A 26,919-nucleotide genomic window follows, 5' to 3' on the forward strand; every position below is an offset into this window, starting at 1 on the left:
CATACTTAAGTGATGACACAAGTGGCAATGCCGACGATACCGAGATGCCAATTATAGAGCGATGAAATTTTTGTTGGTGCTGCCAAAACTATTTTACCACCCATCCATGTAGCATTAATATATATTTAATAAATCTGAAGTTATCGTGAATAGCGGTAGCGTGTAAACAAGACACATACAATGAAAGGCGGGCGCGGAGAATATTGTGAACATAAATTAACAGTGACTACCGAGTTAAATAAATATGTTCGCCGCTAAACTACAATATTCTGTGTCTAGTCTTCAAAGCGCTTTGACGTGTCCGCTTCGTTGTAGCCGGTAAGAGCAAGTAAATAGCAATTTCATTTGTGAGGATTTATATACATACATACATATGTATGTATATATAAATGTCTACCTTTAGCAGTTAGTGACGTTTGCCTTACTGAAATTTGAAATGCTTTTCGAGTTTCCATGTAAAAACATTCGATTTAAAAAAAAAAAAAGCGCTTTCTCCCAAGCTTGTCCAAGTTCAAGCTCTGCTGTTTAGAAATGTTTATTGTATTTTCTTCATTGTGCTGAATGTTGTGAACGTGCACTGTTACAAACGTGTTTCTTTAAGCTTTCATTTGACTCTTCTTGGATCGTATACTTAAAAAAGCCAACAGCTATTTGGGCTGCAATTATATGTTTTTCGTTACCATTCTTTGAGCGCGTGCAATTGTAATGTTCATTCTATACTGTTTTTAACTGACGCAGCATATACAGGTGTGTACATAATTGCTACACTTGATCAGCTACAGGCTGGCGCTGCTTGCCAAATGATTTATGGAACTCGATAAGATTGCCAAATTGCCAAGTGGACCAATACTATAGACAACAACCTGTTGAATGTGTTTATTATTATTTGTCATATGTATGTGTATGTGTGTGACGAAATATTTGATATTTGCTGAAATTAAATACAGGCTTTTTATTTAATTGGTTTAGAATCTGTGTGTACGCCTATTTACGCCGTCCAGAACCAACGCAGCCGCAACTGATATAAATCATTGGATTGGAGTACTACAATGACATATTTCGGTGGTGTTGAAGGGTAAGCGTTTTAATTATTATCTGAAATCTGATTCACCAATTAGATAGAACCATTATATACATTTATATTTAAAACAAACATTTTTTAAATCGGTTAATGTGTGATTACCATCACTTAACATAGTATCCAGCTTATGACACTTTAATAGACTTAACAAGCTTAGTCTCAGGAATTCTTTTGTCTTTGGCAATAATTTGTCGTCCGTCCATAAAGGGCACCAGAACTGCTGGTAAATCTACATTGCCTGCTCGTTGATGTGATTCGATGAGAGCAATCAAAAGACGCGGAATCGCTGTCGCAGTCCCATTGATTGTGTGTGCGAATGCTAATTTTCCACCAGTTTTCTGTTTGTATTTAATGTTGAGACGCTTGGCCTGGTAGTCGGTGCAGTTGCTGCAACTAGATATTTCTCCCCACATATTGCGACCGGGCATCCATGCCTCAATGTCGTATTTTTGATAAGCTGGAGCACCTAACTCGCATGGAGGCATATCTAACAGCCGAAAATTGATTCCCAGTTGCTTGAAAAGCGCCAATTCAATGTTCTTAAACTCCTCGAGCTCTATTTCGGACTGTTGTGGCGTGCATATGGCAAACATTTCTACTTTTGTGAATTGATGCACTCGATAAATGCCTTTCTCTTCCTGCAAACTTGAGGTTTCGGCACGAAAGCAACGACTCACGGCGGTCACCTTTAGTGGAAGCTCCTCCTCATCCAGCACTTTGTTGGCAAAATAACCAGCCAACGCCATTTCCGAGGTGCCTGATAAGCATTCGCCAGTGTCCAGTTTATAGACTTGCGTACGTTCGCCTTCTGTACGCATGCCACAGCTCTCAATCACCTCCTTTGGAAGTATGTCCGGCACCGAAATTAGCTCGAAACCATGATCAGTGACCGACCTGAGTGCATACTGTATAATAGCCTGTTCTAACATTGCAAGTTGTCCAGACAAGTAGTAGCTTTTGTGTCCCGTGTAGTTGCCCAAATGATCCATCCGGCACAAGTTCAACACGCGGCACAGCTCTGAAAACTCTTTCACGCTTGTGGGTGGTTTATCTTGCCCATAGTACGCCAACTCTCGTGGCTTATTATTATAGTTAAGTAGACGTGGGTGTGTAGCATTGGGTAATTGCTCTAATTCAGCATTAAGTTGGCTGCGCACTTCCTCGTTCCCTTCCTGCAGTGCCTTCATTAGATTGCGTATTTTTGGCATATTATTTTTATGGTGACGCAGTTCCACATTACGCTCGAGCATGTCCAGATCGAGATGCTCGCTGGTTACTACCAGTTCTGGGTCATGTGCATGCGTTGTCTTTGTACGCGACATTGCTGTTGCTATCAGGCGGCCAAGACGCAGCAACTCGTGAACTTTCGTCAGCAATTTCATTCCCATTAATTAAAAATTTTATTAACGGTTCAATTAATGTAGGGGGCTGAATGTAGTCAGCTCTAATTATTAACAAAATCTACGCTGGCACTTCCACACGTACACATTGAATTGTTAACAACTTGGCTATGCTTTACTGTTTTCAATGTTATAAAACCGGCAGACTGCTGCAGTATGATTGTTGTTTTATTTCCAATTGGCATCCCTAGTTAGCCCTGCCAACTTACAGTGTTTAATACCGTAAATTGGAGGCTCACTTTATTCAAAAATAACAAATAGAAATCGAGCTCACTCGACTTTGATATACCCTGTATCCACCGCCCTCAGTGTTTAACCTTAAAAAATATTTGTGGAAATGTTAACAATATCAAATTAGGATGCGATTCTCTAATAAAAGAAAAAAAAAGTTTCTTCTAATTACATTGATTTATCACCTGTCGTTTCTACTGCTTGTAGTACAGTGACACAGTTTCGACGAAACTGCAGAGAAACAATAGGTATATATTCGGTTTCAATAAATTTGGTTTGTGTAGAGGCAAGTCGACAGAGCTAGTTTTGTTTCGCTATACTTATATTTTGTTCAAAATTTTTCGAGGCTTGTATAGGCATATATGTACATAATAAGGGATATATAATATCGTGTCGTCGTGATGATCCTTCCGTCTGTTACATGTTCTCGGACTAACATTTGGGGTTCAGGGTGTACAAATATGATAAGAGCTCAATTCGCAGTTGCCTTATCAATGAAAATCTATGTACATACAATATTGTATCCGGGCTTGTTTATTTGCTTTATTTAAAAGAGCTTTGAGTTAACAGCCAATCGTAAGCTCTGATAACGCCAATACCACATACCACAACATAAGCCCATTCTCCCTCTCGCTCGTTGATCTTTCTGTGGGAATTTGAAATTTATCTGCTGCGCAATGCACAAATACATACATACGTATGTGTGGATGTATTTAATTTAATTGAAGCGCCAGGCAGGCAGTTCGTGTAATAAAAAATGTGGGCTGATATTGAAAACGATAATTTCTTATCTTATAAATTACAGTTGATTTTTGCATCTTACGAATATAAGGACAAGAAGCTATGAATATATTGGAAACATTATTTATTTGTTAGAAAACTTTTTTCATCAGTAAGATGCAATAAGTAGACCACCGTTATTATTGAACACTCAAATCTACTATGTGCGTGTGGTGCGATCTTTGGCTATTTAATTTGCTTAAATGGCTTAATTGAATAAACGTGACCTAACATGAAATATCAATTTACCATAAATGCGAGTATATAAACATTATATATATTCAATTTAACATACAAATTTATAGATATCTATCATGTGGCTTTGCCAGTTAAATTTGTGAGAAGAAAAGGCCGCTTGATCGTTCAATTTTATTGAATCAATTTAATTTGATTTAATTGAATTATAAACTGTGGACACAATGGGTTGCTGCCACCATTGTGTACAAATATAGAGAGAGGTCAACTGGGTTATTCAGGGGGCTACTAACGACGTTATTGTTTCCTTCTTGCAGAGGTGCAACGCACTCACGACTTGTGATCTGCAATGAGGCTGGCGAAATGGTGGGCACAACCAGCGGTCTGGGCACGAACCACTGGATGATTGGTATAGCAGAGTGCGCCCGCCGCATCGCCGATATGGTGGAGCGAGCAAAGGGAGAGGCTGGTATACCAAAGGACACTCGTCTAATCAGCTTGGGTCTTAGCCTAAGCGGTTGTGAGCAGGTAAGTTGAATGAAAAACTCACATATTCGATCTGCTAAGCCATTATTGCGCAGGCAGCAACTAATAATGAACTGGAGCAGGAACTGCGCGCTACATTTCCTAATCTGGCCGAGAGCTATGCGGTATCTAGTGACACCATGGGAAGCATGTTCACGGCCTCAGCCGTTGGCGGAATTGTGCTCATATCGGGCACTGGTTCCAATTGCTTGCTACGTAATCCTGATGGCTCCACGTTCAACTGCGGAGGCTGGGGCAACTTCCTAGGCGACGAGGGCAGTGGTAAGCGTAAAAAACCTTATCTAATGTTCGCGCGTAAGCTTTATTTGTGCAATGTTGTTGTAGAACGTGCTCTGAATAGCCAGAGTCGATTAGGATTATCCGATAACGAACGTTAGCAGTGGGTCAGTGTTATTAGTCATTAGTCTTGTTATCAGTTTTATTATTATTTATTGAGTCTATTTGTTAATGCGAGTATATTTCAGCTTGGTTTATTTCCTACCGGGCCATCAAAGTGGTCTTCGATGATATGGACAACTTCGAGAAGTCGCCAGTGCCTACGGACAAGACGTGGGCACTGATTAAGGAGCATTTCAACATTGACACACGCTACGACATGTTGCCCCATTGCTATGCCAAATTCGACAAGCCATTTTTTGCCAATCTCTGCCAGAAGTTGGCTGAGAATGCCGAAAAGGGTGACCTCCTGGCTTTGTCACTATTCCGAGAGGCTGGTGCGCATTTGGCGCGCATGATCAAGGCCTTGTTGCCAAATGTACATAAGAGTTTAGTCGGGAAGTCGGGCGACTTGAGTGTAGTGTGTGTGGGTTCCGTGTGGAGCAGCTGGAATCTGCTTAAAGAGGCTTTTATTACGGAACTGCAGAAAATAAAGCTGGAATACAATCTCAAGCTGGTTCGCATTACCAAGAGCAGTGCCTATGGTGCTTGTTATTTGGGCGCGGATAACGCCAATTATGCTTTACCACGCAATTATGCGGATAATTTTACGGTGCTGTACACATACGACGGCCGACGATCGTCAAATACCGCGGGAGAGAATGGATGTAAATGTCCTTGACAAACTAACTGCAAGCAAGATTAAGAAAATATTCGATGAATGTTAGCAATTAAGATAGAAATGCATTCCAATAAACTAGAAAATTGTAAACATTTGTTAGAAATACGTATGAAAATTTTATTTGATAAAGTTCATTGTATTGTGTTTCTGTATGTATGTATGTATGTATGAATGTATGTATGCTGCATTGCATTGCATATTTTATTCAGTATGTAATATTGCATATTCGCGTACAATTGTTTAATCCGTGCCAATACACTTATTATTTGCAGCTATTAATACTTTTTTCTGTTTCTCTTTACGTTTAAAGCCAATTTGTTTATATGTATGTACGCATTGCTGTTCTGTGTAAGCCCTCTTTCAATTCTTTGGCGGATTTGATTTGGAAATCAGAGACAAATCATAGGTTTCTGTTATAAGTAATATACCAAGCAAACATGCTGACGCTTTAACATAATAGCGATATCGTAAAGAATAGCGATAAGGGCGCCAGCAAGCAATACAATACAATATATTTTGAGGAGTACATATAGAGGAAATGCCTTTAAATATATTTGGAATTACATTATATTAAATCTAAATATAATTTCTGCATTACACATACATTATGCTACAGAATATAATTGCATCGAATACGTATCGACATAAAATTGCGAGTTGCTATCGAATGTATTTAATTGGCCATGCGTGAGGCTATTCAATTCTACAACTACACGGAACCCAAAAACTTTAGATAAATGTGTTAAAAACAGAACTAACAAAATGTTATTTCCAATTCGCTTTTCCTTAAAACTCTTTCCGAATTCAAATTCTGGGTCTTTGTATCGATATTTAAAAGCAAAGAATATTTTCAAAATAAATTTTTTTTTACAATTATGAGTGTCATTATCTCATTCGATTGAAAGTGTGAAAGTCAAAATAAGCTTGAACATAACTTTCATTTTTATGTAAATTGTATAATAAAAAATTGTTTGGAATATCTGTATAGGAGAGATTGAGGTGTAATTTTTTTAAAATGATCGTTATTTCAAAAGACAGCTTTGGAATTATGTTTCATATGTCGCAAATGCTATAAATAAGGGTCACCATATAAATTTACTATAGAACGAAACGGAACTGCAACTTTGAAATCTATCGCAATTCTATAACGATAATTGTGTAAATGCACATTATTCGTACAAAAATTGTAATTGTGGCTAAGTAGTACTTAATTATCGATCTGAAGAACGCTTCTCAATTGTTCATGCTCTGCCGCAGCTTTTGTGGATCCTGGTAATGAGACGACGATGAGGAAATGACCGAGGGATGTTGTGGCGGTGGAAAGCAGCGGACATGCTCGACGTTTGATCCTTCGGCATCGCTGCCCTTTAGATATTTATTGAGTATAGCGAATATTTGTGAGTTTAATACTTGAAATCGGCGAATGCGATCGACCATGCGTTTGAGTTGCTGGGAAGAAAGAATGTTAAGTTGTATAATTGTTCAATTGCAAATAACTGCACATTTACAATTCCTTTCACATCCTCGTCTTTGCCATCGACGCGTTGCACCCGCAAAATGTGGTAACAAAAATCCAATGCCTCAAAGCGTCTTTGTTGTCCAAGCAACACAATCATGGCGCAACCAGCCCAATTTAGACCCTCGCCGAACAGTTCCTCTATAGTGTACTCGGTGCCCCGCACTGGAATACAGTAGACGAACTGCAAAGCTGACCACAGTCGATGAAACTCGGAGCACTCGTCCACATGAATAATTCCATTAGCTGGTGGCGGGCCACACCACACTGGATCGTCCAGATAGCTCTTGACACGGTTTAGAATTACCTCAAAGATGCTGAGGCCGCAACAAAGGCGCTCGCGTGTCAGCAAATCACCTTCGCGTGCAATCATAGCTTGCTAAAAAATAAATTGTGGGATAATATCATATCATACTCGAGTACGTTTAAAGAGGCAACTCACCTTTGCAGTTCCAATCTTTTCTACATTAGAAACGATTTGTAAATTAGCGAATTGCGCCTCTAACCGTTTTTGCTTGGCCTCTGGTTTCTCGTTTTCTGCAAAGCAATATTGATAATTTAGATACGGACATTTATTTTCGATTGAAGACTAGATAGGTACCTTTACAGAATGGTTTAGGAAATATATTCTGGAATAGTGCAGCGTGCAGTAGATCGCACACTTCTTCTTGCGACAATGCCTGTTCAATTAGCAGGCAAAAAATAATGCAATTACCAAACTCCCGAAACGATTGAAATAGTTCGGTTTTCGTATCTGGATATTGGACAATGTCTGTGAGATGTGCCTGATAGTAACTCAATACGCCTGGCGAGCCGTATTCGCAACGGGGCAGTTTGCAAGATTTGGGCATAGCAATCATCAGCGTCTTTGTGAACTGCAGCAGTGAGCCCTGTATTAAGGGCTTAACAATGTCTTTCAATATGATGTCCATGACGACTGCAATGCCCTGATAGCCTAGCAATCGGCACATGGCGTGGAAATGAGGTGCACCCACAAAGCCTGTGTACTGGCCATATTGTGTGGAATATGCAGAATTCAGTTGCTTTGAGCCCCATAAGTAATAGTGTGACATCTGTGGTGGTTTTTCGCGTTGAATGGCTTGCGTAGATGATAAGTTGACTTTGGTGCGTATAAAACTGTTGAAAATGTAAGCGATACGTAAGAATAAGTTCATTTCACAAGACTATTGATGATTTACATACCGATTTGTGGCTGCATTGTAGCAGTAACTCACTAGGAAGTCGTAGTTCAATTCCACAAAGACGTGCAACGTGATGCGTCCGTAGGGCGCCAAAACATTGTGGTTAGCCTCCTTGACCATGCCATCGAAATTGTCCAGAGCCAAGTATTTGCTTAACAGTTTGTGGCAGATGCGGTTTGCCTCCAGCAGACCCTCGAGTTCCTGCAAAAACCAGACGCATTACAAATTAACAAAATATCACTTCACTAACGTGGCCGGCTTGTTCTTACCACAATGCCTGTGATGTCGTTGGCTTCAAAGCGGCTGATGGCCAATTCAATACTTTTGTGCATATTGACATTAATGCGTTGTGTAATCAGTTTATTTAAATCAATGGAGCGTCCTGAAGTCAATAAATTATGTAGTACTCAGTATTCAACATTAAAAAAGGGAAAAACGCATTTCTCTTGCCAATGCAAGTATAAACAACCTTAGTTGTAATTTATTTCAAAACTTACCTAATAATTGAACATGTCGTTGTTTTAGTAGGGTTTCGTATCGATTATTACGCGGATATGATTGAAAATTAAAACCCAACACCTCACATTCCAGTCGAAAACGCTTATCCAAGAATACGCTGAAAGTAGATAAAGGTAGAGTTCATTTGGTGCTTAAGATGGGGATTTTAATCTACCATCTAACAGGTACAGACACAACTAACCTGCCAGCTAGTTGTTTGTAGTGAGCAAATATCTGTTCGCTTAGTTTATAAACAAATTGATCGAAACATAAATTGACTTCGGCCTCCACTTCGTCGTAGAGGAATTGCTTGCGGAAGACAGTTAAAGCATAATGTGCCGAATCGTTGTACAAGTCCAAGGGATACAAAACAAATCTATAATTGAAAGACAATAAAAATTTGTTGCTAAGCAAGCCCACACAAATGTCTTACTCCATCATTGAAGGCTCCTTTGTCTGTAGTATGTGGTCTGTTAGTATCCAGGGCATCGACATTTCAATGGGAAACTGTATGCGCTTCTCCATGGTTATTAAATCCTTGCACTCCTCGTTGTGCTGATGCCGCACCATGCACTTGTTCACCTTCCGACCCATGGTCATCTCCAAATAGAACTCGCGATACCATAACTGCGACAAGTCACAACATTTTTGCAATGTGTCGCTAAAGTTTAGCAGGTAACTCCAATAGAAGGATGTCTTGTGGAACGTGTCGATTTGCATGAGGCAATTGCCATCGATGTCCTTGCGCAGTGTACGTTTGCCGCCGCTTTTGTCGGCAATCAAGGACTCCAGCATTGTACGCACCATGTAGAGTTGGGTAGATGAAGGGCCTACATTGAGACGAGGCACTTGTATACGAAAGCCTCCATCAGGATCCTTTTTGCCTTTGGACACGGGGTCATCGATGGGCTCGTGACCTTTTTGCCAATCGGCCGAGGTCTCACGCACTGACATGATGATACTGCGTATTAGATCCTTCTTGTTCTTTACCGCTTTCCGCAGTGGCTCACGCAACGATAACTGCACAAAATCCTGTAACTCAGAGTAAATGTTGCGACGTATTGCTTCACAGAGCACTGTCTCGATGCGTGCCATCAAAACCTGGAGACCTTTGATCATGGCGATCACTTCAATCAGTGCAAATTTCTCCTCAGATGTATAATTATAACGTGTGGCCCGCTCATATTCCTCCGCTTCGACGGGGCAATCCTTGTTTTGATGATGATCAGTGGGATGAAGTAACTTCCACGAGTATAGCTCAGTAACCACACTCGTCCACTCGGATAAGAGCTGCAAGCCACGTAGTGCCAAATCTGAGGTCCCACGGTTTTCAGCATCTGAAGGGTTTTCCTTAACCGTAGTCGTCACTTCATTAGTGTAGCGTGCTAGCTCGGAAATGTACTTAACATGATCCTCTCGTATTTGTGGCAGATGCACCATTAAATCAGCTTGTGGACTAATTGCATTCGAACTGGATAGCGGCCATTTGCTGGGATCGAAGTGCTTGCTACGTTTTATATAATTGAAGGGCGCAATTTGCATATCCCCGAAGAGAGGCACCACTTCCAGGTTCTTGAAAATACGATCAATACGATCCAGACGTATTTTTTTCTTCTGATCTAATTTATTAATGTTACAAGCATCACTGTCCATTAGAAACAGTCCAAAGCCCATGACTTTGACAAGCATATGTTTCTCTTCCGGTGTCAAGTACATTTTCGTTTCAAACATATGCACACAAATGTTGACGACATCTGATAGCAGGTCTTCGTAGCCAACAACCTTCTCAAGCGTATCTTTGACGGTGTCGCGAATTTTGTTTTGTGTTGCCAAGAACATGGACAAATTTTGCGACTCCTGCAGAGTATGTGAGTCGGACATTACTTTAAGAAATTGGGCGGCGCGTCGATATGTAGAATAATCATTCTTCACGCTTGACTTCATGTTCTTGAGCTCATCCAAAACGGCAAACATATTAATAAATTTTCCCAACGTTAAAAGATATGCCTCCGAAACGAAATCCTTGCGTTTCTCTGCATGACACAATCGTTTCACCTCACCCGAAAAAGCTTCGATGGCTTTGCGTTGAAAATACATAAAATTGAGAAGTTTGTTTACTTCTGGTGCAAGTACCTCAACCGTTTTCTCGTAGATCTCCACCCGATTTGGCTGCTCATTAGATTTGGGTTGAGGTATTGCTCGGGAACAACAACGCCAGGTGTACAGCATAACCGCATGCTTCTGTCCCTCGTCTAGCAACACATTCTGTGAATTTATTATTAAGTACGATATGCAAAAAGAATGTTGCAGTTTAAGATAATTACCAAATTAGCGTGCGTAGTGGCTTCTTCTATGTATTTGGCAATTCCCGTAACAAATCCATTGCGATCTTCGAAGTTAGTATCGAAATTAGCTTTGTATATAATGGAACACGGTTGCGCCTCTATGCAAGGCTGCTCGTCTGGTAATGATAGCTCGTCTAACACCTCCACATTAGACAGAGCATCGGCAAGCGTAATCTTCTCCGTCATGTTGGTTTACTTATTATCACTAAATACTGGATACAGGTGGAGTTTTTTTAGAGCATTTCATAGAGAAGAAAAAACAAGGTGGGGCTGCAACACAACACAGATTCTTCTCGCCAAAAAAACGAACAAAACTCGTTTTTAAAAACACATAGAAAGTTCCCCTAACAAAGGGTTGGCTAGATAGCGACTGCACAAGTTAAATAAATCCTCAAATTTACACAAAAAATTGTTTCCCTTAAAAAATGCAGCTTCTCTCATTTATTTATGTGTCAGTAAGAGGATTTTAAAATTGGTGTGCATGCAGATCCAAAATACGAAAATACCAAAAATCGTAATAGTTAAGATTTAATATTATGTATTTTAGAACTTTTTCAAACGTATTAGACTTGGTCTGTGGCGGAAAAATACTAAATACAATGACGTTTCCGGCCACTTTAAAATTGGGTCGTCTGTTAAAAGTGCACAAATTAAACAAAATAAATTAAATAACAACTAATCTGTAAAAATTGTATATTCGCTTTTATTTAAAAAAAAAATCCGAATTGGCGTAAATTTGTGTGTATATTGTTCTCCAGTGTTCTTTGTTAGTTTATGATTAACTGTAGCATCTGTAGCATAACACAACAGTCTACTTTACGATTTACTCCTAACAAAGTTTTAAGTAAATGTAAACTTTTTTCATATTCGTTCTATTCGTTGCGATGCAGTGAGTTCATCAGTAGTATTTCTGGATCGATTGTAATCCGTTAACCGTGGTATCAGGTATATACTGTTGGAGAAGTTGGTCAAATGGCCACCTTAAAAATGTCCATATTTTCCGCGCCGGAATGCCGTAATCGTCTTTTCCAACACTTTGAGTAGCCGGCGTCGAGTCGTCTTTTCGTTCGAGCATTTCACACGTTTTTTATAATTTGCATTGTCGAAATAAAAGCATAGCAATGTCGTCAATGTTTTGGGGTAAGTTTTAATCGTATAAGTTTAATTTTTGATGTGTATTTATAAATGCACACAGTGCTCACACGAGGAATATTCTGGCGTTGTGCCGGCCACGTGTTGTCAGTGTTAAAATTCCTTTAAAGTTATTTTATGTTTCCATTGCCTTCAAGTAATTTGATGCTTGCATTTTGTAATCTTTAATTTAAATGTACGTTTATTATATACTTTACCAACAAGGATTGCACATGGAGCCTAACCGCAAATATTCGCAAGCGATTAGAAAGTCCTTCCACATTTCGGGGGTCGCTCTAGATAAGGGTGACAGTGCCAAGCTATATATTACAGCTGATACAGGAAAATACCTTGTGGCCACGTTATCCAAAGATATTCCACAAGTGCAGCTTGATTTAAATTTCAGTAAAGGCGATAAGATCGTGTTCCAGAATGTTGGTAAGTTTTTCACTCGCACGTGCATATGAATGGTTTCATAAATTGTTCTTTCTTTTCTTATGCACAGGAAAAGGCACAATGTCGGTTCTTGGGTACCTTCATGACATGGATGACGATGACGATGATTCGTTGGACGAGGAAGAATATGCAAGCTTGGCCGAAAAGCTTGGAAAGAAAAAGGGTGCTATCGCAGACGATGATGATGATGAAGAAGACGATGATGACGTCGATGACAGCCAGTTACTAAATGCGCTAAATGAATCGTTCGTAGATGATGAGGACGATGAGAGCGGCGATGAAGAGGACGACGAACTGGTCGAAGAGGAGGAGGAGAGTGATGAAAGTGGCGACGATTTACCAGAGCCGCCTAAGGCTAAACATGCTAAGGTTGAGCCTGCCAAGAAGCCTACCAAAGAGCAAAACGGTGTGGCTAAGAAGGAAATTGAGAAGCCAAAAGCGAAGAAGGAGAAAAAAGACGCTACTGAAGGAAAACCTAAAAAAGAGCAGCTTAAGGAAAAGATTGTCACCAAGCAAGCTGAGGGGGAGCGTACTATAGCTGGTGGTGTAAAGATCGAAGACCTCCATGTGGGCAGCGGCCCCGAAGCTAAAGCCGGCAAACGCGCTTCTGTGTACTACATTGGACGATTAAAGTCTAATAACAAGACATTTGATAGCATGCAGAAAGGTAATGGTTTTAAATTCAGCATTGGAAAAGGCGAAGTTATCAAGGGCTGGGATGTAGGCGTTGTCGGCATGAAAGTTGGTGGAAAGCGTCGCATCACTTGCCCACCACACATGGCATATGGAAGTCGTGGCCAGCCCCCGGTTATTCCACCAAATTCAACACTGGTTTTCGACGTTGAGTTGAAAAACACCAACTAAGGCATAATTTCCCTTTACTTTCTAGAGATAAACATAGAATTTAAGAGATTTTTTGCTTAGTTAAATATGTGCCAGCTTTTAACATATTTGGTCGACTGGAAAAACTAATTAACTCAACTTAAGAAAAGAAATTATTAATTCTGTTGATTTGATTAAAGCCGGTTTATATAAACAATATTCACAAATACAACTACTATTATTGACCTAAGTGCTTTTTGGTGTTAGTTCGGCTGTTTCGTTTGCAGTGGCTCCATCCTCAAGCCCCAGCAATGGCTCGGCAGGCATTTTCCAGTGTTCCAGGACGTAGGGTAGGCGTTCGCTTGGATCCGTACTCCAATGATGTATGCGGCACTTGAGTCGCGCCTTCTCCAAGTTGTTCACGGTAATGGTGCAATAAAACTCTTTGTTTTCTTTCTTCAGGTCCGGTCCTTCTATGCGCTGAGATGGCATTGAAATACACTCTTCATTACAGTAAATGCCAGCCTTGCGCAATGACGCCCTAATGTGCCACGGTTCCAATACCCAGCGCTCGTCCTTGTTCATAATCACCGCTAGTGTTATCGACTCTAGTACATTTACCGTGCGTTGCGCATATGGAGAGCTGTGCTCCAAAGTGTTTTTTTCAGCCTCTGTTTTCGCATATTTGGCTATATTCTCCGGCGTCTTATAGGCGGCCAGTCCGGGCAATAGAAGTTTGTTATATACAAAGTTGGGCCTTAATGATACTACATCGCCCTTGTCTCCAACTCCTTGCACAAATTGCTTAAGTACCACCTCTAGGTTGGGTTGCTTTTTTACCGACGTGTCCTCTACTAACTCATAAATAAAGTGCTTGGCGCGCATTTTCCGTGGTTTTTCATTGGTTTTGTGTAATAGTGGCTCGTATTTACGTTTTAAGACGAACGTGGTCTGCGGGGACGATGAGTAAAATAATATTTATTAATGAAAACTAGGGCAGACACAGCGAACATACCCGGACTTGCTGCTGCATGTTAGATACGCTTTTCAGCAAATTAATTTGCGTGACGCAGATATTTTTCAACATTTTTCTTTCAATAAACTAAATCAGCACGGTTATATTATTTCTTTTATGCGGAAGATTGTTTTATCAATCTGGCAACACCTTATGTAAGATGATGGGGGAAGCGCACGTTTCGACTGCTTGTTGAATGCTGGGCGCCAAATACAAAATAAAATGTTGCCTGAGGTATAAACTTTATTTACATACTTATAAAATATACAACCTTCTTATTCATAGAAACTTGAAGCTATTCAGGTAAATTTTACCCACTCACATTTACGGTGATATTGTATTTTGAATCCAGTCTACGTAGTCACCAACACGCGTGTAGACGCCCGGCCAACCGTCTAAGCCACATGGTGTGGGTCCAAACGACACCACACCGGCTAGGAAATAATACGTGTTTACCTTGTTCGTATCCAATCCAATCAGGGGACCCCCTGAATCACCGCGACAGGAGTCAATTCCCTCTTTTCCGCCCGCACATAGCTGCGTGTTCTCAAGTAATATACTTTGGTGGCTATATACGGACTGACATTCATCGAGTTTGAAACCAGAAACGGTCGCTTTGAGCTTAAGATTACTGGCTGATAACTCCTCCGTCTTGCCCCAGCCAGCCACGTCCATAGCAATGCCATCGAAAGTAGACGAGCGGATCCTTTCATCCAGCGGCAAACATATTGGGCGCACAAAGTCTGTGTATTCGATAGATCGTTCCAAACGGAGCAAGGCAATGTCATTAACTTGATTCTTTGAGTTAGGGTTGTATGAAGGATGCGGAATGGCTCGCTCGACAGGCACATCCATGTGAGGCGGAGCACAATCTTCATTGCCTCGCACATCAACTTCGCAATCGGGATCCGTCGTGGTGTCCCACTCGCCTAAACGCACGCCAGAAAGCCGCCAGTTTGTGGGCAACGATTTACCATTAACGCAATGTGAAGCAGTGACCACATAGCGGGCACTAATTAAAGACCCACCACAATGATGACCTTTGAAGCCGTGCGCTGAAATACGGCATTGGGTTGGTAAGCAGTGAAATAATGAGAAATCGAATGTAAGACAAGCGTGGTATTACATTTGGTATACTCGATCAGTGCCATCCAGGGGAATTCGTCGATTTTGGTTTTAACACCTCCAAAGATGCGATTGGACAACAGGTTGCCGCATTGCCCGGGAAGCGGTAGTAGACTGTTTGGCTCCGAGATGTTGTGACTGGGCTCCTTTGGTCGCAGCGTTGTTTCTGGTGCACCATCGCGATATCGATCTGGACAACATATCTACATATCGTCATATAAAAATCACAATAAATAACAGAAATGGGAATTGTGCTGTGCAGTTTCATGTCTGCCGTCTTACCAGGACCTTCCCGTTGACATAGCCACACTGGCTACGGCTTAAATAAAGTTTGTCCGCATCTCGCAGCGGAGACGTGGTTAAGATGTTGTAAAGATACTTGCAGTCCTCCAGATGTATGCACAAGGCACGCTCCCGGTTTGGCGTAATACACCGTCCGTAGTTAGGCACCTGGGCAGCTTCATTGGGGAAATAAAATTCTGCGTAGGAAAGAACAATAAATTACGCAAAATTCGTAAGCTCAGGGTATGCAATAATTGCCAATGAGAATTGATTATTTGCTTACGTTTAATTAAATAATTTAAATAAATTACTATGAAAACAGGTTTTCAAATATAATATCATGAATGTGAAGGCCTGTTTAGCAAACGAATAACTCTATGTCAGCTATTTAGATAGTACTTTTCTGTAATTCTTAGCGATACCTTCTACAATTTCACATAAATTCTCAAAGTTTACTTACGCGCTGATGCTAAACACGAAAGAATACCCAGCAAAAGCCAGGTTACTGTTAAATAATGCATTTGTTTATAAATAATACTGCACACGCCAAAGAAAGCAATTCAATTTGGCTTGCCTAAATGCCTCGTCAAAAATATCGGATCTGTGGAAAACTGTGCAATATGTGTATAGTATTTACATTAGGCACTTTGCTCTTGGCTTATAAATAGTTATCAAAATAAACACGGCGATAAAGCTGTCGTCTTAAGGAAATGCCACAAAGCGATGAGTAAATCGGAAATTCCGTATATCACACCGACAACTACGAAAGCAGTTGAAGAGGCCAAAGCAAGGCTTTACACATAACTGGGACCGGTCGGCTCGGAGCACAGCTTAACACAAATCTGAAATAAGCTTTGTATGAAGCTTTTATTGTCAAAATGGTAATTACGAGGGTGGTATCAATACTAAGTGATACTAAGTGCAGAATGTATACAATTTATATAAGTATCTGTATTTGAATTACATATTTTTATTATGGGCTAAAAATTGTAAAGCCGCATATGAAATATAAAACTATTTATACATAATATTGAACACTTCATGTAGAAACGTATGTATATATTTTTATTATATCTTAAAAGATATTGCCACAAATCAGGCACTGATTCAACACGTTTGAAGAAAACTCATACTTATGATTTTACTACACTGTAGACTTTGGCATCAAAAGCTTTGGAAACACTTCGCTCTGTGCATCACACATTCCCAACCCACATCTCATTCATCGACTGCTCGAGCTGTTTAAGATCCAGTCCACATAGGAGCTCACACGCGTATAGACTCCCGGTACTGTAGTTATGCCGCACACAGTTGGTCCAAATGCCACAATGCCGAGGAGAGTGTGGCGTCCATCCCTAGATATAAGCCCGGAAGTGCCGTCATCCATGAACGGGCCACCGCTATCTCCGCGACAGACATCGTTCATTGGCTGACCTTGAGCACACAGATGGTTGGGCGTAATAATGATCGGGTCCTGAAAGTTTTCGCTCAGATTGGCGTAGGAGATGGCACAACTGGTCGTATTCACAATGGGCAGTCGTATGACACGCACAGAGGAATCTGAGCCTTAAAAAGTAAATAAAATGATTTCTTTATTTATTACGTCAATAAATATGGGCTGTAATTTCAACATTGGAGAATTTCAATAATGGCCAAGTTCAAAATTTAAAGGTTCTTCTGTGTTATTATATATATATACGGGAGTTATGAAAAGTAACTAATAGCGGTGAAGCTCTTTTAGTCTCTGAGATCTAGGTGTTCATACGGACAGACAAACAGTGAGAGTGCTAAAACGGCTCGTCTTGTCATGTTAATCAAGAATATAGATATACAAATAGTTTGAGGGGTCGGTCACGCCTCCTTTTGCCTGTTAGATTTTTAATTTTTCACAAATCTAAAATACTCTTGTACATTTCATGTACAGAGTACAAAAAGTTTATTTTGTTCATACATAAGTACATACATATGTACAATGTATATTGTGAGAAGTTTTTTTTTTACATTCTAAATGGTTTTTCGATCTGTATACATATGTATGTATACTTGTATGTACATACTTATGTACACATGTAGTTGCTTTTAGGCAAGCCATTTATCATTTGTCAAATGTGGCACAAAAATTTTACACAGACACATAATTGTAAAAAAAGTTTTCGATATACAACTCACTTTCCGCAATTGTAGTGCTCCAACCGGCTGCGACGCCAAATTGCCCAATAAGTCTGTCCGCGAGTGTTGCTGTGCTGTTCAGAGGTAAGCATATGGCCGTGAAGTTATCTGAAAGGACTCAAAAACATAAGTATTGGGGAGCGACTTAGTTGTCCGAAGATAAGCTTTACGTTCTGTATTGTTGATTCTGAGCAATGCAATGTCGTTGGAATATTTCGGCTGATCGTAGCTGGGATGAACGACTAGGCGGTTGATGGCAAACAGATTGGGATCTCTGCAATTGGTAGTCATGGGCGCACAGTCTTGATCGACGTTTGTGTGATCGCCAATGCGCACATGGGATCTAAAGTGCAGGGAAATAGATAGGAAACTTTAACAAACTTGACAATGATTAGCAACAATTAAACCTGACCTATGATTGATTTTATAAGCTGAAACAAGTTTTTTCCTATCGCATTGTTGCATTATTGCATTATTGCTTAGCATTACGCAACAAAACTCAAGTTTTAAATCTTAAAAATGCTTACAAATACAAGTAGGTGTTAATACCGACTTTTCTTTTTAAAAAGCTTATTAGGATATCTATAATTTCTGTAACAACTTTAAAAGTATATAGGCTATTACATACAATTCCAAATCGTTGACCAAGTTCACTACACAGTGGGCCGCTGTTAGAATATAGTTGTTGGAGATCAACGATCCTGAGCAGCGATAGCTGATTCGATTATTGGCTAGAATGTAAAAAATGTATATTTGCTAGTAGTATATGTAGTCTATAGTTATTTTTTTTAAACTAATGAAATAATAATGTGTATTTTCAGAGTACCACAGCCACAATTGCCAGGACCAAATGAGTGGTGGTCGATGTCCGTGTGGTAGCCCGAACGCCTTGGGTGGCAGGTATGGAAACACACGAGAGCCGTTCCCATCAAGCGTCGCCTACGGTTATGGCGCCGCACCCGGTGGTGGATACGGCTATAGGGGTCCTCAGTCTGGCCGCTATGGCGGCCCTCAAGGTAGCGCCCATGGTAGTGCTAAAGGTAGTGCTGGCCAACCAACTACCTATGGTAGCGCTTATAGCAGTACTGGACGCAGCGTTACCATTGGACCAAGCTATTGTGCAGAATTTGATAGTAGTCGTCCGGGTATGGGTGGTGTGAATACTGGTAGTGGCCGTGGGGGTATGGGTGGTCCATATACTGCCAGTGGCCGTGGGGGTATGGGTGGTCCATATTCTGCCAGTGGCCGTGGGGGCATGGGTGGCGGAAACTACGGCAGCGGTTACGGCCGTGGGGGTAGGGGTCCCGGGGCTCCAGGAGGTCCAGGTGGTCCGGGAAGCTACAGAAACCAGGGCATGGCTACAGGCTCGGGCGCTGGAGGCCGTGGCTCCCCACCCTGTGGCCCCAAGCCCTGTGGCCGCGACCTCTGCCCAAAATCGTCGATGCGAGATCCAAATAAGTCACAGCAGAATCGGCAGCAACCGACAGACTCCAGCCAATTCGCACGCCTCGGAGATCCATACGGAGATGGCAAAGGTTACGGCAAAGGTTATGGCAAAGGCTACGGCAAAGACCAGGATGATGACGACGGCGAAGGCTACGGTCAGGGAAATGATCAAGGATACGGTCAAGGGTACGGCCAGGGCCAGGGCCAGGGCCAAGGCGAAGGACAAGGTCAAGGTCGAGGCAAAGGAGAACCTAAGGGATTTGGTGGATTCAACGAAGGCACCGGCTCTCTGTGCCTTGCTATTTTGCTCTTTTGCTGTGGAGTTTACTTGACCAAGAAGATGGCGACGGTGGCCAGTGAGCTCGGCTAATTTTCCCAATTGCATTTGGAGCGAGAGCGAGTTTTGTTTTGTTTATTGAGAGTCATGTCCTTTATACACTCACCCAATAACACAGACACCACACTACACAGAAGCACGCGCTGAATACACACTTACATATGTATGTATTGCCCCATAATAGGCTTTTTAGTTAACGTTCGGAAGCAATGCGAAAATTTTAATTAAAAATTGCGAAAGTTGAATATCGCTTATATTGACTTACTCATGTTCCGATATGCGATTCTCGCCAGCCAAGGATACTGTCCCGGGCTGGTTTGTTGGCCTCCTAGGATGCGCATAGTTAGACTTATGCCGCAGCCGGGCGCATTTCTGGGTCTGGCTGATGAAGTTTGAAGAGCTGGTCTGGGCGTGGTACCCTTCACTTTTTTATTTCTATTGATGTTCGTTGCTACTACTTTGGTTGGAAACTCCGTTTTCTTTTCAATTGCCGACTGGAAACGCAAGTCACCAGGAAACACAATGGGCCTGTCCTCGGCCACAACACGTGGCTGCTTCGGTCTAAAATAATCGATGGGCTCCGGCTCGTTTCCATGTTCAACGTTATACCGAAATTCATGGAACGGGCCGAAGTGCTGGCCATCAAAGTCATAGCCCACAGGTCGAGGCCAGTTACGTTGTGTCTTGAAATCCCGATAGTCCAGTAAACTCGTTTCAGCAGCAGCACTATTCCTGCGGTCCCATACCCATTGCTCTGGAGGCGGTGCAAAGCGCAACATACGCGACGCTGGCGATGACTCATCTGGGTAGTTGTAGTAAAAGTTGGGACAGCACGCGAGCGGCTCGAGGCCGTCGAAGCCACAAGCTGCCGCATGGACCACGGCAAAGACAGCGGCGCTTGCCTCAGGTTTATGATGCAGCAGAAGGCGACTGAATGGAGCACAGTCCTTTATGCGTATGCAATTACAGGCGTTGGGACTGGTCGAGCAGAGGGCAACTAAAATGGTTTTACGAGAGAGCCGTATTTACTGAAAGGCTAGACTGGCCAAATGCCAAGGTCAATGGCGGCAAAGGCAAACCAGAAGTGGAAGAACCGAGCAAGAAAACGGCGACTTACTCACTTTTGCTATCGTTTTCGTGGTTTATTGCCCTTCGTTTTATGGTTTTATTTTTCTTAGCACATTTCATTGTTGTTGGCGGGGAATTTCTAGTCATTGACCTTGACCGAGTAATACGCGACATATGTAGTTAGGCAACATCACATTAATCGCAGGCCTCTATTAACAGACTTAAATTACTTAGACACAGTCTGTATACATCATACATACATATGTATGTAGATTTGTATATATGTATGTATGTGTGTTAATGTAGCCGTACCCAAGAGTTCTTTTCCTAAGTCTTTTGTTTTCCCGCAAACTAAATACTCACATTGGAGGAGGCACAAATATAGGCCAATTAGTTTTATGCGCGAGGGAATCATTTTTCAATGTTCCATTAAGACAATTCCTGAGAGGATAGTAATTGATCAATTGCGGTATTAATTTGTATGTCAATAATTTAGTTAACGTGGCGACTGCCGCACGTCACCCGAGAAACAACTTTTGCCGATGAAGTGCAAAATTGAAATAAATTGGTCCAATATACAAATGTACTCATGAGCATATCTTATTTTTTCCATTTCGACAGAGGCGCTCTGTTTTGTTTCCTCTTTTATCAACCGACGGTGCCAACAACAACAATAAGAACAACCAAACAAAACAGAAAACACAAAAGCACAAGCAGAAAAAACAAAGTGAGTAAAACACATAGTTTTCGCTTAAGCGGAGAAGCAACACACAAACATAAAAATACACACCAATTACTCACACACACATGTGCATATATAGCTCGGTAAGCCGGCGGATTGTGATGCCTCCATCAGTGTCAGCATCCACATCGACTATACACTTGCTTGTTGTACGCTGTGCACATTCTTCCAGCTGGAAACTGAACTGGGTTTTAGGATGGTGTAATACTTATAATAAAAAAAAAAAGAACAAAACATGTTTTCAGACTGTGGAAGCGATTAAATTTAGCGATCAAATTCGAAACAAGTCAATGTGTTTCGATAGCAATACGACTTTGAAACAATTGCAACAAATTTAAATAATAAAATTAATTTTCATTTCATTTTAAGCAGATATAAATACCTATTTATTTCTCATTTTAGCGACAGTTCGGAGTTCGTATTAACGGTCACAATCCAAAACATACAAATCAATAATGCTTGGGAATAATAACGTTATACTTGTAAATTACTGGAGCCCTTTAAAAAGTGAAAAGGCAATTGTTTCGTTTTTTTCTAAAGAAACCTAAAAGTCGTTTAATTGTTTGAGTCTTATAAGTAGGAGATACTTGTTGAATTCCTGCTTCATAAACAAATTAAGTTCCAGTTGGTAAGACTTAACTTATGGCTAAATAAATGCAAAAAAATGTAGAAACCTACTTCCCGTTTATCGGTTCGCAATGTTATTACATAACTAGATACATGTATGTATGTACGTATGTATAATGGAATGGAATGATGCTTGGGTTCAACTGAAATGTTGCACTACTCATTACGTTTTTCAGTTCTTTCTTGCAATTTAGTGCGGTGAATTGTTAGGCCTATGCCACTGGTGGCAAATCAGCTTGGCTGACCGTAGCGGCAGAGGCTGCGTTAACTGAGACAATGACACTGGCTGTAACGCTATTCTCAACTTGTCCAACTGGTTCGTCGTTAGTCGTTGGTGGCTGAGGCGACGTGTTTACAGCAATCGTTGTCACTGCAGCCGACGACGTCGACGACACATAATGACCATTTATATCAGCATTGCAATCATCACCAGCCTCGTCATCATCAACTGGGGTTTCTTGACGCAACACCTCAGCTAAGTGGTTAATATTATCGGTCTCCAATGATTCGGTCAAAGTTGCTGCTGGTGCTACTACTGATATTGTTGTTATTGGGAACGTTTCTGCTGTAGCCTGTTCCACTTCGCTATTGCCTTCGTCATCGCCGATTGCTCCATTTACATTTAAATGAATAGCGATGTCGCCATTGTGCTCGGAATGTGACCCCTTTAGTTCATTGACGATCTTTTCCCCTACTTTTGCGTCAATTTCGTTGATTTTCTCTTGCAACTTGCATTTGAACTCGACTGGCCACCTGGCGCTCCATTCACGGAACAGTTTAATCTGTTCAAAAGGAAGAAGAAACGCGTTATGAGTTGCAGTTGAGAATGCAGCTTTCTAAGCTATAGTACGCATACGTGCATATATTCGTATACATATGTATATAAGCTATTTATACATACGTATGCATATATACATACATGAGATATAATTACTTACACGACACTGAAATAGACTCATGGGCTTGTCCTGCACCATGCCCGTTGTGGCTAAGGAATGGACGACGCCATTTACATAGGGACCATCACCACCTGCACTTCGAGTCAGGTATTCCACCAGTACATATACAAAATCATCTCGCTGCAATTCGCTCCATTCATTAAACCATTGTATAATGTAACGAAACTCGCCATCAATTGATAAATTGTTCATTGACATGTCAGTTGTTTATGATTCCCACGGATAAGTGACGCCCCCGCGATGTAAAACAGATCAACTGCAATTGTTTGTGTATGCAGTGGAAAATCTAAGCACAAACGAATGATGCTGCGTTAATCTGCGGCTTGGAAAGCGTGGCGCTTTGCTCCAAAGTTTCTACACTAATAATAAACCCGTTCTCGTCTAACTATTCTGTCCAGCTCTCAATCTCACCAAACCTAGCTCAGCTCAGTTTAGCTTAGCTCAGCTGTTTTCCTTAGTGCATTTAAACCGGCATTCTACAGCACTGTTCCATGTTGGGCATGTGATTGGTTCTTTCAATTTGAATAAAGCACACTTGACTGCGATTACGATCTACCAAAATATGGGGAAATTCAGGTTAGGAAGAGCGTTACTTGATAAGTAATAACATCCAGATTTTTACACGATAAAAAAAGAAAATTTCCATTTTATATTTAGTTCATTTTTAGTTCATTGATAATTATTTCATTTTTGAGATTTGTACAATTGCCACTCACATGTGCCAATTTGAAAAGAGAGTGTGATATTTTAAGCCGGCAAGACAAAAAGCAACGAAAACTTTTTCGAGCCAAATTTCGCGGCTATTTTTTTATTGTGTCTTTAAATTTAGTATTTTTGCCCTTTTTGTTTTTGATTTTATTAGAATTTTGCGAACGGTCACACTATGCCCCAGTCCCTGTTCTAATAACAAAATCATTCTTAAACAACAGAAAATGTCATCGTCTGACTTAGAAATAATACAACAAAAGAACGCAGAAGGGCTGCCTGAACAGAAGGAGCCACTAAGTGCAAGTGTTGAGTTAAATAGCAACAAAGAGGAATTGGAATCGGCGGCGGACGCCTGTGAAAAAATGGAACAAAATTTAGCCGCGGCAGAGCAATACAAAAATCAGGGAAATGAATTGCTTAAAAGTAAGTGGCACATCTAATATGCTTAGCATCAAGTGGTTCGCAACGGACCCTGGAGTACTCATTATAGATCGGGCTTGACTACAACAAAATGGGCCATTGTTTCCAAATGCTTTGCTCGACCTAACCTTAAAATAAAAACTGGCGCTGCGTGAGATAATTTACATACATATGTATGCAAGTACCTATGTATGTACGTACGCATGTATGCAGGTGATTAGGCCTAGTTATTGCCTACGAGCCGATCTTTCCAAAATAAACTATAATAATCTGCAATCATCACAAGTATGAATCATCACATTTATCAACATTGCAGCTAAAGAATTTACGAAAGCCATCGACATGTACTCCAAAGCCATAGAACTGTATCCAAGTAGTGCAATATACTATGCCAATCGTTCGTTGGCGCATCTACGTCAGGAAAGCTTTGGATTCGCACTGCAGGACGGCATTTCAGCAGTAAAAGCAGATCCGAGCTACTTAAAGGGCTATTACCGACGTGCTGCAGCTCATATGTCTTTAGGAAAATTCAAGCAAGCGCTCTCTGATTTCGAATATGTAAGTACCTCATCGCGGCTGAAAATGTGACGTAGCTCATTTCTGTTTCCCTTTAAGGTGGCTAAATGCCGGCCCAATGATAAAGACGCAAAATTAAAGTTTACCGAATGCAGTAAAATTGTAAAGATGCGCGCCTTTGAACGCGCTATTGCTGTCGATAAGCCAGAAAAGACGCTTTCTGAGATGAACAGGGACTTGGAGAACATAGGTAAGATATTTAAGTGTTACCCAAAGAAAAAATGTTCTTAAATATTTATCCATACATCTACCAGCTATCGAAGATGACTACAAAGGACCTCAGCTCGAGGATGGCAAGGTTACCCTGCAGTTTATGATAGACCTAATGGAGCACTATAAGGCACAAAAGAAACTGCATCGTAAATTCGCTTATAAGGTAGGAAAATCAATAGTTCCGCTTATTGGCAATTAAATACATAACTTATATACCAAACAGATCCTCTGCGAAATTGATATGTATATGCGCGCTCAGCCATCATTGGTAGACATTACAGTGCCAGACGAGCAGAAGTTCACAATTTGTGGCGACATTCATGGTCAATTTTATGATCTGATGAACATATTTGAAATAAATGGACTGCCATCGGAAAAGAATCCATATTTGTTCAATGGTGATTTTGTGGATAGAGGCTCCTTCTCAGTGGAATGTATATTCACGCTATTCGGTTTCAAATTGCTTTATCCAAATCATTTTTATTTATCACGAGGTAAGGTAACATTAGCAAACTTGTGGAATTTGTGGAATGATAAATTAAATGATTTCTGTTGCAGGCAATCATGAGAGCATCAACATGAACCAAATGTACGGTTTTACTGGTGAAGTTACAGCAAAATATACAAGCACAATGGCAGATATGTTTACGCAAGTATTCAACTGGCTGCCATTGTGTCATTGCATTAATCAGAAGATCCTAGTCATGCACGGCGGTCTATTTTCGTCGGACAATGTCACATTAGATAACATTCGCCGCATTGAACGCAACTGTCAGCCGCCCGAGGAGGGACTAATGTGCGAATTGCTGTGGTCTGATCCACAGCAATGGCTCGGTCGGGGCCCATCCAAACGTGGTGTGGGAATACAATTTGGGCCGGACGTAACGGAGGCATTTTGTAAGCTTAATAATTTGGATTATATCATACGCAGTCATGAAGTCAAAGATATGGGCTATGAGGTTGCTCACAACGGACAGTGCATCACCGTTTTCTCAGCGCCAAATTATTGGTAAGTGCAAATGATTGGCAATGTTTGGAACGAAACAAGTTAGAACTTTAATTTTCAGTGATACCATGGGCAACATGGGCGCGTTTATAACTATAACGGGTAATAACCTAAAACCAAATTACAAATCCTTTGAGGCTGTGGTAAGTATTTTATTATAATATATTGCCTTTTTTAACTTACTCGTATTTTTTCTTGTATCATATTTAACAGTCGCATCCTGATGTCAAGCCCATGGCATATGCCAATAGTCTAATGAACTGGCTGGCAAAGTCATAGTTGCCTCTGTCCGGCGCATTATATTAGCTAAAAACATACCCTAAACTCTCATACAGATGTCCACGCTTGAGAACCAGCAAAACCTTGTAACGAACAAAATGGTACGAACTACCACTATCACATACCACTTATGTAGAATAGAAGGTACTTCGAGACGCTCAATAGACTATATGCACATTGCCCTACTCTACAGCCTGCAGTTAAGTATTTCGCATGCCAATTGGCATACAATTCAATCATCAACGAAAATGACCCAAAAGCTGAGCAAGCGGCAGTATAACAAACACAAAATTGCAATCATTTTATATAATATTCAGCTATATTTGATACAAAAACATTGCTTAAAATCTGTATATGAGTCGGATGCTAAGTTTCAACGGTGCTAAGCATCTGAGTTTCTACTGTACCTTTCGACTCTGTATTTGTGTGTATGCGTTTGTGTTTAATTTTTGTTGTAAGGCTCTTTCTATAAAGAGTAAAACTTTCATGCATAGCATTTAGTTATTGGGCCACAGCGTATGAGCTGCTAAAATTTAATTTAAATTATGTTTTCCAAATGCTTCACTTGTTTCGTAATTATAATTGTTTGATCTTTGCCTTGATTATTCAATAAAAATCCATACAAATATATTTTACTTTTAGTATATACGCATGCTAGGGACAAATACCTCAAATATATTCGCGTAT

General features: G+C 40.7%; 8 protein-coding genes across 10 annotated transcripts; 4 read left to right on the plus strand and 4 right to left on the minus strand.

Moving 5' to 3' along the window:
• The first annotated feature begins 177 nt into the window (after positions 1 to 177).
• LOC115620422 (N-acetyl-D-glucosamine kinase) lies at positions 178 to 5,395 on the plus strand. 3 transcript variants are annotated; one of them, XM_030513646.1, is made up of 5 exons: positions 178 to 318; positions 970 to 1,075; positions 4,005 to 4,215; positions 4,269 to 4,494; positions 4,698 to 5,395. In XM_030513646.1, exons 2-5 carry the CDS (start codon positions 1,050 to 1,052, stop codon positions 5,288 to 5,290), a joined length of 1,056 nt encoding a protein of 351 aa, XP_030369506.1. In that variant the 5' UTR covers positions 178 to 318; positions 970 to 1,049; the 3' UTR covers positions 5,291 to 5,395. The 3 variants fall into 3 exon arrangements, with proteins under 3 accessions (XP_030369506.1, XP_030369508.1, XP_030369507.1); XM_030513648.1 differs by having other exon boundaries at positions 311 to 328; XM_030513647.1 differs by lacking the exon at positions 178 to 318 and adding an exon at positions 612 to 747.
• On the minus strand, positions 832 to 2,589 carry LOC115620415 (serine--tRNA ligase, mitochondrial). The gene has a single exon (XM_030513638.1). The coding sequence runs from the start codon at positions 2,467 to 2,469 to the stop codon at positions 1,207 to 1,209; it is 1,263 nt and encodes a 420-aa protein (XP_030369498.1). The 5' UTR covers positions 2,470 to 2,589; the 3' UTR covers positions 832 to 1,206.
• LOC115620396 (cytoplasmic FMR1-interacting protein) lies at positions 5,394 to 11,269 on the minus strand. The gene is made up of 10 exons (XM_030513608.1): positions 10,831 to 11,269; positions 8,940 to 10,771; positions 8,709 to 8,882; positions 8,506 to 8,624; positions 8,278 to 8,390; positions 8,010 to 8,209; positions 7,408 to 7,943; positions 7,249 to 7,343; positions 6,799 to 7,185; positions 5,394 to 6,739 (listed from the first exon to the last, which is right to left on the minus strand). The coding sequence occupies exons 1-10, from the start codon at positions 11,035 to 11,037 to the stop codon at positions 6,524 to 6,526; spliced, it is 3,879 nt and encodes a 1,292-aa protein (XP_030369468.1). The 5' UTR covers positions 11,038 to 11,269; the 3' UTR covers positions 5,394 to 6,523.
• A 568-nt stretch (positions 11,270 to 11,837) lies between these two features.
• On the plus strand, positions 11,838 to 13,479 carry LOC115620424 (39 kDa FK506-binding nuclear protein). Its single transcript, XM_030513651.1, has 3 exons — positions 11,838 to 11,991; positions 12,208 to 12,420; positions 12,488 to 13,479. The coding sequence occupies exons 1-3, from the start codon at positions 11,973 to 11,975 to the stop codon at positions 13,300 to 13,302; spliced, it is 1,047 nt and encodes a 348-aa protein (XP_030369511.1). The 5' UTR covers positions 11,838 to 11,972; the 3' UTR covers positions 13,303 to 13,479.
• Positions 13,450 to 14,400, minus strand: LOC115620434 (39S ribosomal protein L9, mitochondrial). Its single transcript, XM_030513662.1, has 2 exons — positions 14,276 to 14,400; positions 13,450 to 14,211 (listed from the first exon to the last, which is right to left on the minus strand). The coding sequence occupies exons 1-2, from the start codon at positions 14,345 to 14,347 to the stop codon at positions 13,507 to 13,509; spliced, it is 777 nt and encodes a 258-aa protein (XP_030369522.1). The 5' UTR covers positions 14,348 to 14,400; the 3' UTR covers positions 13,450 to 13,506.
• Positions 14,401 to 14,500: 100 nt separating this feature from the next.
• Positions 14,501 to 23,660, minus strand: LOC115621020. Its single transcript, XM_030514539.1, has 10 exons — positions 23,010 to 23,660; positions 22,293 to 22,853; positions 19,900 to 20,581; positions 18,480 to 18,582; positions 18,022 to 18,194; positions 17,852 to 17,959; positions 16,955 to 17,248; positions 15,683 to 15,879; positions 15,402 to 15,603; positions 14,501 to 15,330 (listed from the first exon to the last, which is right to left on the minus strand). The coding sequence occupies exons 1-10, from the start codon at positions 23,226 to 23,228 to the stop codon at positions 14,600 to 14,602; spliced, it is 3,270 nt and encodes a 1,089-aa protein (XP_030370399.1). The 5' UTR covers positions 23,229 to 23,660; the 3' UTR covers positions 14,501 to 14,599.
• Positions 19,192 to 19,879, plus strand: LOC115620446 (keratin-associated protein 21-1). Its single transcript, XM_030513675.1, has one exon. The coding sequence runs from the start codon at positions 19,206 to 19,208 to the stop codon at positions 19,665 to 19,667; it is 462 nt and encodes a 153-aa protein (XP_030369535.1). The 5' UTR covers positions 19,192 to 19,205; the 3' UTR covers positions 19,668 to 19,879.
• Positions 23,661 to 23,920: 260 nt separating the features above from the next.
• On the plus strand, positions 23,921 to 26,862 carry LOC115620408 (serine/threonine-protein phosphatase 5). Its single transcript, XM_030513629.1, has 8 exons — positions 23,921 to 24,161; positions 24,475 to 24,716; positions 24,774 to 24,924; positions 24,989 to 25,110; positions 25,171 to 25,441; positions 25,506 to 25,956; positions 26,015 to 26,096; positions 26,167 to 26,862. The coding sequence occupies exons 1-8, from the start codon at positions 23,963 to 23,965 to the stop codon at positions 26,230 to 26,232; spliced, it is 1,584 nt and encodes a 527-aa protein (XP_030369489.1). The 5' UTR covers positions 23,921 to 23,962; the 3' UTR covers positions 26,233 to 26,862.
• The last annotated feature ends 57 nt before the right edge of the window (positions 26,863 to 26,919 follow it).

The sequence above is a fragment of the Scaptodrosophila lebanonensis genome, unplaced genomic scaffold (genome assembly GCF_003285725.1).
Source record: "Scaptodrosophila lebanonensis strain 11010-0011.00,11010-0021.00 unplaced genomic scaffold, SlebRS2 tig00000024-arrow-pilon, whole genome shotgun sequence".
NCBI classification, from domain to species: domain Eukaryota; kingdom Metazoa; phylum Arthropoda; class Insecta; order Diptera; family Drosophilidae; genus Scaptodrosophila; species Scaptodrosophila lebanonensis.

Excerpts from the sequence above, each read along its gene's own strand:
- LOC115620415 (XM_030513638.1), bottom strand. The coding sequence starts at position 2,469 with ATGGGAATGAAATTGCTGACGAAAGTTCACGAGTTGCTGCGTCTTGGC.
- LOC115620396 (XM_030513608.1), bottom strand. The coding sequence starts at position 11,037 with ATGACGGAGAAGATTACGCTTGCCGATGCTCTGTCTAATGTGGAGGTG. Across the intron at positions 8,391-8,505 it reads ACGACATGTTCAATTATTAG|GACGCTCCATTGATTTAAAT; the intron begins GTAAGTTTTGAA and ends TATTGACTTCAG. Across the intron at positions 7,344-7,407 it reads TCCTAAACCATTCTGTAAAG|AAAACGAGAAACCAGAGGCC; the intron begins GTACCTATCTAG and ends ATTGCTTTGCAG.
- LOC115620434 (XM_030513662.1), bottom strand. The coding sequence starts at position 14,347 with ATGTTGAAAAATATCTGCGTCACGCAAATTAATTTGCTGAAAAGCGTA. Across the intron at positions 14,212-14,275 it reads ACATGCAGCAGCAAGTCCGG|ACCACGTTCGTCTTAAAACG; the intron begins GTATGTTCGCTG and ends TCGTCCCCGCAG.
- LOC115621020 (XM_030514539.1), bottom strand. The coding sequence starts at position 23,228 with ATGTCAATGAACAATTTATCAATTGATGGCGAGTTTCGTTACATTATA. Across the intron at positions 20,582-22,292 it reads GCCAAGCTGATTTGCCACCA|GACTGTGCTCCATTCAGTCG; the intron begins GTGGCATAGGCC and ends ATACGCATAAAG. Across the intron at positions 17,960-18,021 it reads CAGAATCAACAATACAGAAC|ATAACTTCACGGCCATATGC; the intron begins GTAAAGCTTATC and ends GAGTCCTTTCAG.
- LOC115620422 (XM_030513646.1), top strand. The coding sequence starts at position 1,050 with ATGACATATTTCGGTGGTGTTGAAGG. Across the intron at positions 4,216-4,268 it reads GCCTAAGCGGTTGTGAGCAG|GCAGCAACTAATAATGAACT; the intron begins GTAAGTTGAATG and ends ATTATTGCGCAG. Across the intron at positions 4,495-4,697 it reads CCTAGGCGACGAGGGCAGTG|CTTGGTTTATTTCCTACCGG; the intron begins GTAAGCGTAAAA and ends AGTATATTTCAG.
- LOC115620408 (XM_030513629.1), top strand. The coding sequence starts at position 23,963 with ATGTCATCGTCTGACTTAGAAATAATACAACAAAAGAACGCAGAAGGG. Across the intron at positions 25,442-25,505 it reads TCATTTTTATTTATCACGAG|GCAATCATGAGAGCATCAAC; the intron begins GTAAGGTAACAT and ends TTTCTGTTGCAG. Across the intron at positions 25,957-26,014 it reads TTCTCAGCGCCAAATTATTG|TGATACCATGGGCAACATGG; the intron begins GTAAGTGCAAAT and ends TTTAATTTTCAG.
- LOC115620424 (XM_030513651.1), top strand. Across the intron at positions 12,421-12,487 it reads GATCGTGTTCCAGAATGTTG|GAAAAGGCACAATGTCGGTT; the intron begins GTAAGTTTTTCA and ends TCTTATGCACAG.
- LOC115620446 (XM_030513675.1), top strand. The coding sequence starts at position 19,206 with ATGGCTACAGGCTCGGGCGCTGGAGGCCGTGGCTCCCCACCCTGTGGC.